The following is a 15,282-nucleotide window of genomic DNA, read 5'->3' on the forward strand; positions in this document are numbered from 1 at the left end:
ACAGTATTGCTATACATCTTCTGTTACTTGTCGTGGAACTTTTGAGCCGTATATGTTTCCCCTCATCTGATACACTAACAGAATTTGTCAGCAGCTTCCCCCACCCCTCCGCAGTAGAAACACAGAGAGGTGGGTTTAAAAGGTGCTGGGGAAAGGGAGGAAAGAATGCTTTTTAAAAGAAATGGGGCTGTGGGGGGGAGGAATGTCAGTGCTCTTATCCCTCTTACTGTTTAAATTTAACAGTTCAACAGATGCATTACCTCTCAGCTCATCAAGTGGTTTAGCAATTTCCGTGAGTTTTACTACATTCAGATGGAGAAGTATGCGCGGCAAGCCATCAACGACGGGGTCACGAGCACTGAGGAGCTGTCTATAACCAGAGACTGTGAGCTGTACAGGGCCCTGAACATGCACTACAATAAAGCAAATGATTTTGAGGTAGGCACTGATCTTTGTTTCTTTGTGTTTGTGAGTCACTCCGTGGTCCAGGCTGCCTTCAAAATAACGTACCTTTTTGTTGTGGCCATGACCGGTGGAATCTGGGCATTCCACATCTCTGAATGATGCTAATTAATCTTTTTAGCCCTGGTAGGTGGAGACTCAGGCCTCAGTAGGCACTTGACAAGAGATAAAAGTTTTTGCCTTTTTTTGATAAGTTTCTTAGTTTTGACTTTTTGAAGTTTCCTTTTAGAGGAACAGTAGTGAAAGAAGTCACCTCACAGCTCTTCTAAAGCTCTGTAATTGTGTGATCAAACACTTGCAGTTACCTTCCTCTGCTTTCCATCATTTGATTTATAGAACTAAAATGCATTTGCTTTGTCAAGCTGCAGGATAAAATGACTACTCGAAGTAAATGCTGTCTGTTTTCTGCTGTAACGGGTTTGTGGCTTTGATGAAGATTCCTGTTTACAGGCCAGCCTGGTAGCTCAGCAGACTATTGTTATCATTAACATGCTGACCCTCGGCGATACCACGGGAGAGTGTTTCTCCCTGCTGAGGATGGCAGTTTGCATTGTTCAGGTAGTCAGATGTAATGATGCATTTGAACAGGGTGTGCATGAGGGGGAGGCTCGAGTAATCCCATCTCTTGGTGGAGTGGGAAAGTGATGGTGGTAGTAATTATTAATTTATTTTTTTCTGTCTGCATCTTTCACTCTGGGTCAAGCTGCATAATGAGCCCCCTCCTGTAGCAAAAGTGACATTTCTAGGCATAGACATGGTGATTTCCTGACTAATCTGAGGGATTTCTAGCAGTGCTTGTTCTCGCAGCATGTAAGTTCAGATGATGAAAAAAAGTCTCTAAGCAAAGACCTTCTCGTCTCTCTCAGCTTCTTCCCCCTCTTCTGGGCACGCAGTTTTCTGTTTTTGCATGGAAGGGGCAGACGAAGGAAGAGGCAGGAAAAAGATGTTCCTTGAGGGGTTTACCATTCATTGCAGCAGATGACAACATCCAGACTTCATGTTTGGCATTCTGTGGCCCCACCAGGCCCTTCTGAGGGCTCTGGCCCTGTTAGCTACTCACACACACATGAGACAGGAGACTCCCACCTGTATGTGGGATGTATGTCTGCCTGTATGCCAAGGCATAATACCTAAATCCAGGAAAAGAAAAGGAAACTCTTAAGGAGATCAGCGTGAGCAACTTATTTCTGTCAAAATGTGCTTAAATTCCCTCAAGCTTTTTTCTTTTTAACACACTTTTGTTTTGTTTTGTTTGCAGAACATAGGTTGAAATGTTCTTTGCCCTCAAAAGCTCTCATATCCTCAATTATTTCAGGCACTTATTACTCCTTTTCAGAACACTAGTTGCAGTGTTAATGTAGATGGATAACTTCTATGAAGAATAGGGGGGAGTGTATAGGTGTTTTCAGGTAGATAAGAAAATATAAATCTCGTGTGTTTAGCACAGCTAGTGATTGCAGTCTCCTTGGCCAAGGGGGCCTAGCAGCTGGTAGGAAAGGAGGCCCTTGGGTTTTTTCCCCCCATCATGGAAGGAAAGGTATGTTATAAATGGCAATGGTTTGCAGATTCTTTTACTCAATCTTTCTGGTGTTGTCTCGTATGATGAGAATATCGTAGAGTTTGAAATCTTGGTTTTGCACTGAAGATCCAGCAGTTATGAGATCATTAAACTGTACGGTGGCATTTTTAATGTAGCCAATGTAACTTTTCCTGATAAGTGCCCAGCCCCTCCTCCACAAGCTGCAAAGCAAAAATGACAAGTACTGTAATGTTGAAATTGGATCTAAAAGGATTTAGCAAACTGAGCATTTGCCGTATTTAGCATCATCAAAGTTCCTTCCTCTCATATTTCAATGATGCTTTGCTGATCTTCTGATTAGTCTGATATGCTGTTTCTCTTAAATCACCTACACAACTATTCCTAAGCCCCTCCCCCTTTATCTTTTCTTGGGTGAAATTTGTGCATGTACTCCTAATTGGCTATTAGGAAAAAATGATAAAGCTAAAGTGTGCGTTTGGTCCGTATCGGGCTGTGCCATTGATTTGCTTAGGAATCTGTGATACTGTGTTCCTTTCCCTGTGCATTGCGACTGACAGCTTGTAGCAAAGTCAAATAAGATGTTTAACAAACCACATGTCCTATCGTTTTTAGCTTTACCATTGTATCCCTGTGGCTGTGAGCCAGAGATAGATACAATGCCTCCTCCAGTGCAGTGCAACTTTGCCTGTGTTTTGTGCACACGTGTGTGTCTGTGTGTAGCCAGTTCCGTATTTCTTTCCCTCACAGCAGGGTTAGCTGGAGAAACCAGTGTTGAGTTGCACAGAACAATTTGAAACAGTTTTGAAAGGCAGAAAAAAACCCCCAGTATTTCTTTAGTGGAAGGTGAAGAAGCTTCTCTGCTCTGGGGTCATTCTACCAGGGAAGGAGAAAGTGGGTTGTTCTGGTGAATGAAAGCTGCAAATGTCAGTGTCCCAGCACAAATGCTGAACTTGGTCAGAAAGAGAAGACAGCTTGCTGTGCCACTTGATATCTGTCTCATCTGTGGTGTTGCCATGGGCTTTTGAGTGCCACCTGCAATAATTAAAGTCAGGTATTTTTGCTATGTGTTACAAGAAAAAAAACACCTTAAAATCCAAAATAATTTTGTAGCTCTTTCAAAATTCATCCTAACACAGATCATCAGAGCTCACAGTTGTGACTGTGGCTGAATGACTTCAAGCAAGGGGGACAGCATGCTGTGAGTTAAAATAAAAATATGGTTAAAGGCCACATTTTTATATTTTTTTTCTGATATATTTACTTACAGCAAGCAGAAGAAATTGGCCTGAGGACAATACCTGGATTTTAGCCTTGCTTTATCTCCCACTCCTCCTCCGTCATCCTTGCTCACTGGCATTTTTTTATTTTTTTTTGTAGCTACCATCATTGCCCGTGTATTAATGTCTCTCTGCACGATGCCCGTCCCTTTTCCTTGTGGGCATTTAATGACTCGGTCTTAGTTCTGAAGTCTCAGGGTCTCTCCATGCTAGCAATTTCTCTCTATGCCCTCCTGCCTACTCCTTGCACTTGCCACACTCCAGTGTGTAGCGAGCAAACGAGCACCAAAGCAAGCGCCCGCACACGCCATCTTTCTGAGCTCAGCCTGCCTGCTGCTTCACGGGAACGTGCCCGATTTTGCAGACGTAGTTATTGAGATTGATCACAATGGTGAAACGTCTGCCAAGCTGCGTTATTTGCACAAATACACTGTATGCAGTTTTGGTACAGCGAGGCTCGACGCAGTGATTGCCTCTTTTCATAGTGCTAGTTACGGCACGTGTCATCGTTTCAAAGGGGGAGAAAACCATTTTTATGAAGTTTGCTCTGCTTTTGGCAGGGGAAAGCCATTCTGGTGGGAAAATCCTAATTAAGACCAGTTGCACTCAAGTCTTAGCAGAATGTTTAACTTAGCTCACTCTGAGTTAGTCCCATAAAAATCAATGGGATGATGTAAAACAATTCAGACAACACCACCTATAAAATCTAAGTAATAACCCAGTCACGTAAGCAGCCTGTGAGCCCTTGAGAATAACTCTCGCTGCCAAGATTTTCAGGAGCGATGATGGTTTTAGGCCAGTTCCATTTTGGGATGCTCAACTGGATATCTGTTAATGAGGAGGTCCTCAATGGTCCATTCCCTGAAAATGAAGTGTGCCCAGCACACAAGTTGAGACGTCCTAAATTGTCAAAAATACTGGTCACTTGTGCTTATTTTAGGAACCTGTATTCTTCCCCAGTTTCCTCTGTAGGGTTCATCTTGAACTGAATTGATGTTCATCAAAAGGAGAATTAAAGCCTTTGAACCTGATTCTTATCTAAACTAAGGCCACTTACGAGTGGTTCTGCAATACATAAGCACTGTAAAGTACAAAGTATAACCACCCTAATACTCCTTTCCACAACAGGAGCAGTGCAAAGTGGCCTCAAGAGAAGTGAAAATCAAGTCCATAACTTGCTAACTTCCATCACAGAGCTTGCTCTTTCCATGCAAACTGCTCTGTCTTGGCAGCCTCTGCACTTCTGGTGGTACCAGCAGTGGGGACAGCCTAACGGACAGTTGTTTGTTTCAGAATTAAACTCCTCGTGGTTTTTCCCCTCAGCTGTATACTTCCTCCTTCAAGGGCTTTATTGTTGTAGTGTTTCAACATCGTTCTCAGCCTTCTTAAAGACAAAGTCAGGAGGCTGCTCTCTGGTGATCTGCAGCAAGGAGAGTAAAGCTGCTTTGGCAGTTTGAGAAAAGCAAACATAACTGTCCTGATTCCTCTCAAGAAAAAAAGGAACATAGGTGCCTAGATGGAACATCTTTTTCACTTAAAAATCTTAGTCTCAGGAAATTTAATTGATGCCCTCAGGCCTCTTTCCTTTTGTATTTTTAAAAAATGTGAAGAGGCTCTCTTGTGAAACAGCAGAGCTTTCCTTGAAACTGCCTGGGAAATGAACCCGTTTTTTAATCAAGTAACAAAATCCATGGGTTGCAGTACAAGGTCTGTGTGTTGCATGTATCAATTAATGCTTATTAATCAGTTTTTGCAGTTTAGCAGATTGTAGTTGGAAGCTATTAGGGAGAGAATCGGGAGAGGAATACTGTGGCATGACTACACTCAGTTTTCCTGTTTGCGTCCTTTGGATTCAAGGTGTTTGTATAATGAAGTTGGCACGTTGATATATGATCTATTTTTTAATGTCATTACAATTTTAGTTCCCTCTGCCTTTTTGTCATTGGGTTACATTTAAGCACAGCAAGATCAACTTTAAACTTCCTTACTCAACAGCTTTATTAGTTATAACGTACCGTGACCTTTCTCAACATTCTTAAAGAAAAAGATACAGTGTAATGTCACTTTACTTTGCTTATTGTTCTTTGTTGTGGTGAACAAAGCATTTTCTACAGTGGCTATAGCACATAATTATACAGCTTTCAATAGCGGTGTCTTGGCACATATCAAAGTTCAGAAGAGCCTTTAGAAAAAAAAAGATGTTTTGTGGCAGCCTAGGGAGGGTCTCATCTTTCCTTCAGAAAATAGTTCAAGGCTCTTCTGTCAAGCTTCCCTACTTAGAGCTTTTTCTCCTCCTGCTTCATAAAGTTTAAAGGGGATTCAGTGGAGTTCTATGATCTATTTCCTTTGAAAGATTGTTCCTTTGCACAGAGAAGTCCTTTGACTTCAAGAGTTCACAGATTCATGTCTTTAGGTATCATATGTCTGACCTTATCAGTTACTCTATTTAATGTAGGAGAAAAAGTCTCAACTCTTTGTGTTTGTCTGTTTTGCCTCTGTGAAATGATTTGGTGAAAAGACCATCCTTTTTAACACACCACTGAGAGGCCGTTTCTGACTGTAACCTACCCTGTGGCTCTTCTAAAAAAAAATAATAAAAAAAATTGTCCTTGTGTTTTGTGTATGGATGATTTCACAGTGAGAATAGAATTATACAAGGACAGACACACATAAAAAAATCTTTTGCTCTTTTTTTCCTAAATGATCTATTGGCTATTTTGGTGGCTGCTACTCTGGTTCCCCAACAGGCACAACCATTTAACAAACACAGAGATAGCGGCTGGAGTGCTGGGCCAGCAGTAGGTTTTCCCTTGCTTCGACCTACCCCAAAGGCCTTCATAATTAATTGTCCTTCAGAGATGAGGAAAGTTCAGAGACAGTGTGTGTAGCGATGTCTATTGTCTGACATTCAGTTCTCCTTCCCTCAGCTCTTTTTCTTCATTCCACAAAGGGTTATCAATAGGAGCAGGGAGCAAGCTCTCTTCTAACAGCTGCTGGTGGTGGCTGTAGCTTTCTGTGGAAGGTATCATTGTGTTCAGCCATCTATGGATTAAATGGCTGGAAAAGTTCTAATAAGCCTTTCAAACGGGCGTGTTTATTTCATCTAGATTACACAGACCTATTTAGCTAATTAAAAACTTTCTCAGAACCCCTTCTCTCATATTCATGGGAAGAAAAAAAATTAAAATGCTGTTGTAATTATGAAGAATGGCTGCAGTGAAACTTAGGTAAATAAATGAAAAATTTGATCTGTCAGCTTTGATCAAAATGCACCCAAATAAGCACAGCCTTGTTTGCTGAGTTGTTATGTGGTTTTGCTTTCTGCGTTAGTTTTGTTGTTGTGTTTTTTTTTTTCTTAGAGGGTAGAAAGGTGCAGAGCAGAAAAAGCATAAAAGAAAACATTGGTATAAACTGTAACAGAAACAAATGCCCAATTCAAAAAACTGCCACAGTTCATACTGCTTCTGCTCATAACATCAAAGTGCAAAGAAGCTGGAGTTTGCTAAACAGATTAATACTGTTGTCCCTTCTACAATTAATTTAGAATCCTCTGTGGCATAATTATTAAACTTCATACACAACAGAACACAAAATCATATACATGCTTCCTTGTTTTTCCCAATGATATGATAAACAAAGATACGGTGCAGTTCTAGCAGATAGGCAAGAAGTATAGTCACATTAGGACTGTTTATTAACAATCGTTATGTTACTGCTTCAATTAATTGGGCGAAGCCAAAAAGGACAAATACAATCATTCTTCCACTGAACAGTTTAACTAGCAAATTAGGGAGGTTTTAATATATTTTTTTGGTCTTAGAAAAAAAGAAAGAAAGAAAAAAAAAACCAAAACAAACATGAAACCCCACTCCGAACCTTCACCTGCATTCTTTATAAATACATCACTTTGCAAAGAAAAGGAATTATCATATAAAACATTTGCTGGGCTCCATCTGACTTCCTTACTGTTAAGAAGCAACACAGAACAATCAAGATCAATTATTGTACTGATTAAGTTATTATGCTTGGCATTTTGAAACAGGTTTTCTGTATTTAAGAAGAAATTGCATACAAAGTAGATGCAGCTAATACAGTAATGCAAAAAAAAGATCATAAAAAATTAAAGTTATTCTTATGAATCTTTCATTAGAAGCAATGAAAAGGGACACTGGTGAAGCCAAGTGCTTTGTTCTTCTGAGCTCCTCTTGTAGGGCCAGATCCTGCAAACAATTACGTACTTGAGCGTTCCTTCTGTGAGAGTCCTGGTGGCGCCTTCAGCCTCTCCTGCTCTTTCACAGTTTGCCCACTTAGGCCTGTGGATTACTACCAGTGTTGTTCTACCTTATCAAACAGATGTTCCCTTTAAAAATTGACAAAAGTCCTGCAAAAAAAAAAAAAAAAAAAAAAGTACCATGGAATCACACAGCTGTATGGAGGCGAACACTTGCTTTTATGCAGGAAGAGCTGTTGTGAAATGATTTAAGGCTACTCAGAGCTTTTCAGATTAGTCCCCACCGCAAATAACATGTTAAGTACTAAATTGCCCTAAGCGGTGTTTTATTACTGATCAATAAAATAGTAATCTTTAAGCATGGAAAAATATTTTAGTGGGATTTTTCCTGGTTTAGTTCACAGATAGCCGTAAACCAGAAAGAATAACCCACCCAAAAAAAGCAAAACCCGTACTCGTTTGTTTCTAATTTTGCTTTGGGAGAATCCTAGGACTGTTCCAGCTGAATGGTGCATGATTTCTGTGACTCTGCATGCGTGTGCGTGTAGTAGTGGTGTGCTGTGGTTTTTTGTTTGGGGGTTTTTGCCTTGTTTTTTGTTGTGGGTTTTTTTCTTACAATATTTAATACAGTGTTTACTGGTACTCATCCTTATTGCCCCATCCTCTTCTCAAACAACAGAACAATCCCCTTCCAAAAAAAAAAAAAAAAAAAAGGAAAAAAAAAAAAAAAGAAACCAACAAAACCAAAACAAAATAAAACTAGGCAAACTCTTCTGACTCCTACTGCCATTTCATTTTGCATTCAACAAGGAGTAGTGGGAATTGAAACATCATCTGGAGATCGAGAAAAGCACCAATTTATAGTGTGTTAGCCTTGCACAATTCAAGATTTCCTCTGCTAGCTGCACACATTATGCCCAACATCTCGCCACTCTCTTGTGGCAGTTGTGAGGAATGGCTATTCCTTCCCGTGTGTGTACTACAGGCCTCTAAAGACTCTTATTTATTCTCTCCCATGTCACCTTGTGTACAGTCTGGTCTGTGACACTGATGGTGATTATGTCATTATTTTGCTCTGGGGGCTTTGGCACATCTGCAGAGCTGATGCACATCTTCTTTGTTACGCTGGCATACGTCCCATATCGCAAATGCTTCATTAGCCTTACTGCCTGCCTCCTTGCCAGACAAGAATACCCAAATCCAAGCTTCTTTTTGCTCTGGTCTTTTGTGTGTGTGATGAGCCTTTATTCATCTTCCTAGTTCTTCCCTGTTTTCTGTTTTTCTATGTAAAACTGATTTCCAGATGTCCATCACTCTCCACAAATCCATTGTAGATGAGGAGTGAGAAGCAAGGTGAATTTTAACCCATGTTGTCCCTCACTCACAGAAAGTCTTATCCCTCACAAGCTGAAATGCTTTTTCATTCATTCTGCATATAGAAAGACTGAGAGGCAGCTCAATTTTAAAACTTGTTAACAAATTAAAAAAAAAAAAAAAAGAGAGACAAAAAACAGAATCACTGATTTCTCTTACTATTTAATAAATACTAGTTGTGGTAATGGGTGACATGCAAGTTGCTCATGTTTCTCCCAGACTTTTTAGATTTATTTTAGATGATATAGCTAAATTTCTCACTCAGAACTTCTAGAAAAGCAGCACTGTCCAGTAAAGGAGGAGGTTGTTCACAGACATTAGGGACTGAAATTTCTTAGATCCTCTTTTACTGTGGCACATTAAAAGGACCTAGAATACTTTGTGCTGAGAAAACTGAGGAAAATATTTTGATCCTCTAAACTTTATCTAGGCTGTTCTATGCAAAATGTAGTACCAGAGAGATGTGAAATAGTTTGTTAGCTCACTAGCTTTGTAAGATTTTTCTTTCCACATCCCACCCACCCCTTGCTTTTTCTCCATAACACTGAACTAAATTCTGGGCTGGATTCTCAGTTTCTGATGTAAATCACATCCAGCAAACACTGGAGATAATTAATCTGTACCAGCTGAATAGCTGTCTTTTGTTGTGTTAGTATATAGTCAAGTGTGTGAATATATGCTAAAAGTTAATTGGAAAGAAGTTTGATTTCTTTATTTCAAAACTCAAACTTAAATGCAGACCTGGATTTGGAGTCACAGAGCCATGCTGTTTATGGATCTGGGGTGATGGGGGGCGTTGTTTTTATTTTTGTAAGGTGTACTTGCCAGAAGAGGAGGTCCCAGCCGATCCTGCCTCACAGCGTGGGGTCAGGCTGTGCGACTGACTTTAGCAGAAGTCTTACAGATAGGATTGTGCGTCCTACAGGACTTCACATAGGTCACCTTCACGCAGAACACTGTTTGCTCAATATCTTTAACATGTTTTAAAATGGACGGGAATCAGGCTGTCATACTGTGAATTAGCAAATCAGGGAATCAGGCCATGGGAGCATCGTGACCTCTGCTGGTTTCTGGCCCAGCTCTCTGGGATCCTGCCCTTTCTCAAAGCAGGTATGCCTGGGCTGAAAGAGCAGCGGCAGCGCAGATTTGCTTGCAGAAATGCCTTCCAACATTGGTGTGGAGTTCAATGGGCATGTTGTTTTCAAAGATACTTAAATCTATAAAGGTGAAATGGTGACGCTGTGAGGAAGGAACAGCAGAATATTGCAGGGGCCCATGAGGACTGTGTCCTTCATCTGCGTGAGAGAGGGATAATCTGGGAGGTGCAGTAGCTATGGTTCAGTATCCTGTTGAAGTGACAATAATAACACAGGAAGTGAAGAAATACTGTTCAGTCCAAGAGGGAGTGACTCTTCAGTACCAGATCACTTTCTTTAGTTATGCAGAGCCCAGGGTGCAGAAAAAGAGCCTGACGTCTTCCTGATGTGTGAGTCTAGGTGGGCAAGGGACAGCCAGAAGGGCTGTCCAAAGGTAATCAGCATATTGGAGATGATTTCTCCCTGTAGATTTGGAAGGGGCAAGGTTCATCTTTCTTATTTGCAGAGGGGGAAGGTACGCAGCCGGGCTCTGCCTCTGTTTTGTGTGCCGCCAGAGGGACTCATGAACTGTCCTCTGCAGGGGGGTGGTTTCAAGGCCATCAGAAGAAGCTGTGTCCGGATGGTGGTCCAGAGTGCTCAAAGATGTGGCCTTGACTTGTTTCTGTACTTAATAGAGAGGCTTTATAGAGAGCAGCAGACCAGGGGGGGTGTGATCTCTGTCATTAAGCAAAAAGGCAGCTGCATTGATTGGGACTTAGGGGAGAGCGGTGGCATAGACACATAAATGCATTTGCAGCACTAGTCTACAACTTCAGAAAGTTTTCAGAGGAGAGAGGGGAAATCAACGTTGCAAATAAAAGCCCTTTAACTGACGAGTATCAGTGTTCAGGGGGAAGCTGAAGTGGCTTATCTCGTGCAATTTCATAGAGGGCTGGCTCCATCAGATGAGGCCCAGCCTCAAGGTTATCTAATCCAGCTCTGTCTGGAGTCGCACCATTTCCTTCCGCAAGGGATAAAGACGAGTCAAACGAGAGGGAGCTCAGTCCATTAGGTCATAGGACTTCATGTTCAGACCTCACAGGCTTGTGAGGCTCACCTGTTCCCAGCAGGTCCTGTAGTGCGGCTTGTAACATAGGGTTCGCAGCACAGTTTGGCCAGCCTCGTGGCTGGGGGTGGAACAGATGGAGCACTATATCCCATCATGATGGGCTCTGGCTGCCCAAAAAAACATGGTTACTTTGGGAAGAGGTTCATCAGAGTTAACTGAGGGGAGCCTGGGCTGGTGGAGCCGGCTTCATTCCCAACACCTCTCACCCAATAACCATGCATGATTTCCTTCCCTGCCCCTATCTTCAGCCACAGGAAAGAGAAAAGGAGGTACCCTGCTGCCAGAGCACATGCTTACCACCTTCATGCCACCCTCAAAAGGACCCCTGGTAACTGCTCGTTTCCTTGCCAGACTGATTAAACACCACCTGCTTCTAGTCCCTCTTCCTTACCTCCCTCCTCATTCTCCCCACCCCAGCACGCGCAAAATGAGGAGGGAGAGGGCACAATTGGAGCTTTTCAGGGCCAGACACAGAAGACACAGGTAACTGCAATGCAGAAAGGTGGGAAGAGTGAGCAAGAGCAAGCAACACCAATTCCAGATGTTTCTTAACTGCTGCAACATTTTTATATGTATATAATGTACACTAGATGTATAAGCCTTTATAAGCCTTGTCCCGTCTACTACAATGTTAATGGTTCATCTACAGAGCCAAATTCTGCTAAACGTAAAAAAATTGCCTCACACTACAAGCTCTGTGAATCCCTTTTCCTCTGTATCCATGGTCTAGCCAGCAGTTTCTGCCTGCCCAGCTCTTTTTTTGCATGGAAATACACCATGAGAGCAGAGGACTTACTGCTGTTGAGAGACACATGTGCTCATCACAGTCTGGGCTGTGCCTCCTGGTCCTTCTGAGTAACACATCACATTCCCATCTGGCTGATGTGTCCAGGAGAGTACGCAAGAACCTCTCTGCTGTTCCTGCAGCAGAGCCAGAATTGAGTGGTCATCCCTGTACTCACTTTGCAGGACAGGTTTTTTGTGGGAGCCTGCATGCGGCACCTGCCAGAATTTGGCTGCGGGGTACGAATTATGCCACTTGGCATTGTAGGCAGCCTCATGCAGCAGATTGCATTTCACCACAATGGGACTGAGTTAAAGTTAGGCTGCTTGTGCTTGCGAGTTTTATTTCTTCTCCAGTTTTTGTAAGACACAGCTTCTTGGGTGTGACAGTAACCTCCCCTGTGGTCCTTCCTTACATTTCCTGACACACACTAAACCCTCAACTGTCGTAAGCTGTAGGAGCCTTAGTGATTTTTCCATTCTGCAGCAGTGTCATTGGCAATGCAGTAAGTTAAGGGCAATCAGAGTTTCCATTAGAAACCTTTACATCTCATGCAATTCTAATTCACCAGTAAGGCAAAAAAGGAGATTTTATTATCGTCTCCCCAGTAAAACCCTATTGATGATTTTTGAGGATGGGGAAAAGGGAGAAATTAATTTCCAAAAGTCTAAATAAATTATAAATGGAAAGTCTTAATCTGTTTCAGCTCACTCCGTTTGCAAGTCTCACCAACTTTTGTGCTTTAAAACCAGCATGTTGAGGCCGTTGTGTTTGCTCGAGAGAGTCGCTGTGTTTCCATGATGGATAGGCTTATCCCCTGAACCATGGGCACAGCGGTCTCAAGACAGAGATCCAGGGGTGCTGATGTGTGTGGGATGCCTCTTGCGTATTGTGAAATCAGAAGCTTAGTCCTCACGGGGAGGACCCTGGGAGGCAGAAGGGGGGGTTCAGCCTGAGCAAGCTGAGGAAGCGCTGTCGTGCGCCTCCAGCCGGGGCGCGCTGCACCAGCGGCGCTTGGCGCTGCAGCCCCACCGGGAGCCTGCCGAGTACTCCCCAATCTTTATTTGTGGAAAAGCTTAATTGAAATGCAAGTGATTAAATCTAATGTATCACACAGTATCCATTTTCACTGCACTACCACTTTCACTTCCCTGGTGTTATCAGACATCTCAGCAGCCCCACTGTCAGTTTTTTTCCTTGTAAGAGCCATGCCTATTCTCTCTCCTCTTTGTGAGCTTGGCGGAGGAGATAACAGTAAGCCCGCAGTAGATTACTAGTGCCTCAAACTCTACTCAAGGGATAAGGGATCTCAGCTTCATTTCAAACAAATGCTTTTAAAATGCAGTCTTAAGTCATTTGAGGGGTATGTGTTTTTCAGCTTTATACAGGAGTAAAAAAGCTACATTGTAACAGTAAATGCAATAAGAAACCTCTGTTGTTTTCCTAATTTTTCTCTTTTGAGCTAGACTTGGACTACTGCTTTTCCCTTCCCAAATGTCAGGCTCAGTGTTGTGTTGTTAGTGCTCTCCCAAAAGAGTGGGCTTCTCTTTGTGTGCCACAGTGAGAGAGTAGACCATCCTGAATGACCACCCAGTTTCTTGTTCATCTTCTTCTCTTTCCAAAAAACCTCTGTTTCTTAACAGATTTGTGCAGCAGGAGCTGTGAGAGGAAACTTGGAAGGCAATAAATGCAGACTGTGGTGGCACCAGAGAGCTGCTGCTGTGGCCTGGGGAATTGGGGCACACATAGTGGTGGGCAAATTGATGCCCTGCTTTCTAGAAAGGTGGTGTTTGGGAGAAAAGTGTGTTTACTGGAGTATCCAATAGTTGAGGTATTTTAATTTGTGTTTTTAAAATAAAAGCATCCTTTCCAGCTATTTCCCTCTCCTCATAAGTGATAATGGAAGAAGCATTAGCCTTTCCATTGCATGAGCCAACCTGCTTTTTTTCTAAGAGGTGTCCAGGATGTTCAGCCAATTGAGTGATCTAATTAACTGAAAATTGTTAATTTCCTTTACCTTATAAAGCACCTAACACAGAAACTGTTAAATAATGTTAAGTGTCAGACTTAAACTGAGAACATTGGGCCATATGCTGCCATGGCTTCCACGCCAAAAAGTGTAGCAACTTTCTCCAAAACCTGCCTCCAATTTCTGTGCAGAAGCCAAAGCCTCCTGCTTGATATGCTGCCACACCAACTTGCAGCGCTTCCACGGTCCCACGCAGCAGCTCACTGTGCTCAGAGAAAAGAGCCTGTGCAGGAGGGGAGGTGATGAAATGCATGAGCGTGGCAGGAGCCCGGACACCAGCAAGGTATTGCAGGCGCTGCCCTTGCGGGCACAGGAGCACCGAGGGTAGGGCAGTGCCACTGAGGGTGGCATCATCCTGTGAAAGGCCAGCACGTCTGTGCCTGCAAACTGCACAAATCCCTAATTTGCGGTGAGCCCGGTGGATAGGTAGGCTGCCCTGTAACTCTTTGTTAAAGCGGCGGGGTCCCTGGCTAGGTGGGATGCAGGGGCTGGTCCCAGTGTCACCAGCCTCCCCACAAGGCCACAGAGAAGTGGCCTCAGAAGCAGTGTGATGCCTTGGTGCAATACTGCTGGTTTGACCCCAGCGTTGCTGGTATGCAGTGTCTTACGAGTAGAGAGGGACCAGGTAGGGCTTGTCCTCGGAAGGGTTCCTGCATTGAAGGCTGTGATTATGGGAATAGACACTTAGGTGCCATCTTGCGCCGAAAGCCCACAGGCCTGAATTTTCCTCATGTGAGGAAAGGACTTGAGGCTACATGTTGAAGATGCACATGGAGTTTCTCAAGCATCTCCTGTAAGAAGGTTGCATTGTACCCCTTAAGGCTCACCTTACTCTGATTTTGGGGGCAGGATGTGCCTGTGCACATCTGGGTCATTCTTTGCATGAGGTTTTCTCAGCAGAAATACTTTACCTGAATCTCTTCTGCTGTTGCTGTACCTGTGCGGTGCAGACCACTGTGCATACACATTAAAACTGTCTGTCCTGGAGCTACCTATGGTGAGACTGCTCCCCCACTTTTGGACTCCCTCATCACCCTGGAGACATTTTCCATCACTTGCCTAATTTAAGCCTTTTCATTGGATTAAGAGGCTCCCTGTGGAGTCTCTCTCTGTAGCCACTGCCTAGATGATCCAACTAGAAGAATGATCAAGCCTTGCCCCTCTGACTCCCTCCAACCTGTTTACCTCCCATTACCACGACCTTGTGCTCTGCAATGTGGGCAGCCTTCACCAGCTGAAGACCTCTGATCCTAAGTCCACTAAAGATTTTGGCTTTCCTGTTTGGCAAGGCGACTTGTTGCCCACCAGGTCAACATGAATAAAGATTTTTTTTTGAGTCCAGAAAGTCCTGGTTTTGGGGGGGAAAAAAAAAAAAAAAAA

The 15,282-nt window shown here is 43.0% G+C and overlaps 1 protein-coding gene across 1 annotated transcript in view; it reads left to right on the forward strand.

Moving 5' to 3' along the window:
• PROX1 (prospero homeobox 1) overlaps nucleotides 1-15,282 on the forward strand; it is a 36,846-nt gene that overhangs the window by 13,636 nt on the left and 7,928 nt on the right. Inside the window, exon 3 of the mRNA XM_009994730.1 lies at nucleotides 244-438. Within this exon, the coding sequence (XP_009993032.1) occupies nucleotides 244-438 (195 nt within the window). The remainder of the gene's footprint in view (nucleotides 1-243; nucleotides 439-15,282) is intronic.

Source organism: Chaetura pelagica, unplaced genomic scaffold (genome assembly GCF_000747805.2).
Source record: "Chaetura pelagica isolate M959 unplaced genomic scaffold, ChaPel_1.0 scaffold2, whole genome shotgun sequence".
In the NCBI taxonomy this organism is placed as follows: domain Eukaryota; kingdom Metazoa; phylum Chordata; class Aves; order Apodiformes; family Apodidae; genus Chaetura; species Chaetura pelagica.